The sequence below is a fragment of the Etheostoma cragini genome, chromosome 22, assembly GCF_013103735.1.
Source record: "Etheostoma cragini isolate CJK2018 chromosome 22, CSU_Ecrag_1.0, whole genome shotgun sequence".
NCBI classification, from domain to species: Eukaryota; Metazoa; Chordata; class Actinopteri; order Perciformes; family Percidae; genus Etheostoma; species Etheostoma cragini.
In genome coordinates, this window is record NC_048428.1 from 21,870,461 (window position 1) to 21,871,719 (window position 1,259).

At 57.7% G+C, this 1,259-nt stretch overlaps 1 protein-coding gene across 1 annotated transcript; it reads left to right on the forward strand.

Annotated features, from left to right (window-relative positions):
* Window positions 1-6: 6 nt before the first annotated feature.
* LOC117938295 (alpha-protein kinase 3-like) lies at window positions 7-1,038 on the forward strand. The gene is made up of 2 exons (XM_034862817.1): window positions 7-636; window positions 721-1,038. Exons 1-2 carry the CDS (start codon window positions 49-51, stop codon window positions 1,036-1,038), a joined length of 906 nt encoding a protein of 301 aa, XP_034718708.1. The 5' UTR covers window positions 7-48.
* Window positions 1,039-1,259: the final 221 nt, after the last annotated feature.

Below are 1,259 nucleotides of genomic sequence, written 5' to 3' on the forward strand. Positions count from 1 at the left end.
CCCCCCCCCGCCGTGCAGCCGGCGCCCTCTGCCGTAGGGTCGCCCGACATGTCCGCTCAGTCCAAGAGGACGTTGAGAGCTGGAGACGCGGTCTCTCTTCCTCTAAACCAGTCTCTGCCAAAAACCGCCTCCCCCCTGCCCTCGCCGCCGTCTCACCCGAGTCCAGCGTCCCCTCAGGGCCAGGCGGGTCCTCCAACACAGACTGTGAGCCAGAAAGGAGACGCCAAGGGGGGCGAGGAACCGCGCGAGAGAGGACGCGGGCTACGACAAGGAGGCGGTGTCGGTAGAGACCCGATGGAGGACCAAAGAGAGAAAGCGAAGGAGGAGGAACCGATACTTCCACCTGAGGAGGACGGGAGCGCCGTCATTCAGAAGGAACAGGAAGTCCAAACAGGCCGAGAGGAGGAACAAATGGAGGTGACGGAGGAAGGCCAGAGGGCAAAAAGAGGCAAGGAGAAGAAGATGGAGGAGGAGGAAGAAGAAGAAGAAGAAGAAGGGGAGACCGCCATGGACCAGTCTGAGAACCTGACCATTCAGAATCTTCATCAGTGCAAGAACACGGATCCTGTCCCGACGCCTGACGCCGTTAAAGAATCCAGCATGGATCCGAAACCCATCCAGGGTCTCATTTCAGCTCCAGTACCAGCCCCAAACCCAGCCCCGGCACTAGTAACGCTCCCAGTACCAGTACCAGATCGAGCTCCAGTACCAGCACCAGTACCAGCTCCAGTACCAGCTCCAGTACCAGCCCCAACACCAGCTCCAGCCCCAGTAACGCTCCCAGTACCAGCTCAAGCCCCAGTACCAGCTCCAGCCCCGGTAACGCTCCCAGCTCCAGTCCCAGTAACGCACCCAGTACCAGCTCCGGTCCCGGCGGTCTCGGTCCAGACCCAGAGGCTACCAGAGTCCATGCAGCCGGTCCTCCAGGAGGACTTCTGCGAGAACATGTCGACGCAGTCTGACAACCAGTCAGGTACTTTCATCTGCAGCTTTTACAGAATCCCTTACATACCAGTAGTACTAGTCTCAGACTTTTAAAATTAACAGACAACGCATCCGGTTCCTCAAACCTGCAGTCGGTCTGGTCCCCCTGCAGGGGGGACACATGGGGGTGTAAAAGGAGGTCTAGAGGTCTCTGTAGAGGTCTGAGAGAAAGTGAACCACTTCTCACTGGACTGAGAATGAGTTCATGTCTCAATCGCTAGTTTGAAGTCTTCTGATACACAGAATGATGTTCAAGGTGTAAGGGCTCCTCCCTC

Excerpts from the sequence above, each read along its gene's own strand:
- LOC117938295 (XM_034862817.1), top strand. The coding sequence starts at position 49 with ATGTCCGCTCAGTCCAAGAGGACGTTGAGAGCTGGAGACGCGGTCTCT. Across the intron at positions 637-720 it reads TCCAGGGTCTCATTTCAGCT|CCAGCTCCAGTACCAGCTCC; the intron begins CCAGTACCAGCC and ends CCAGCACCAGTA.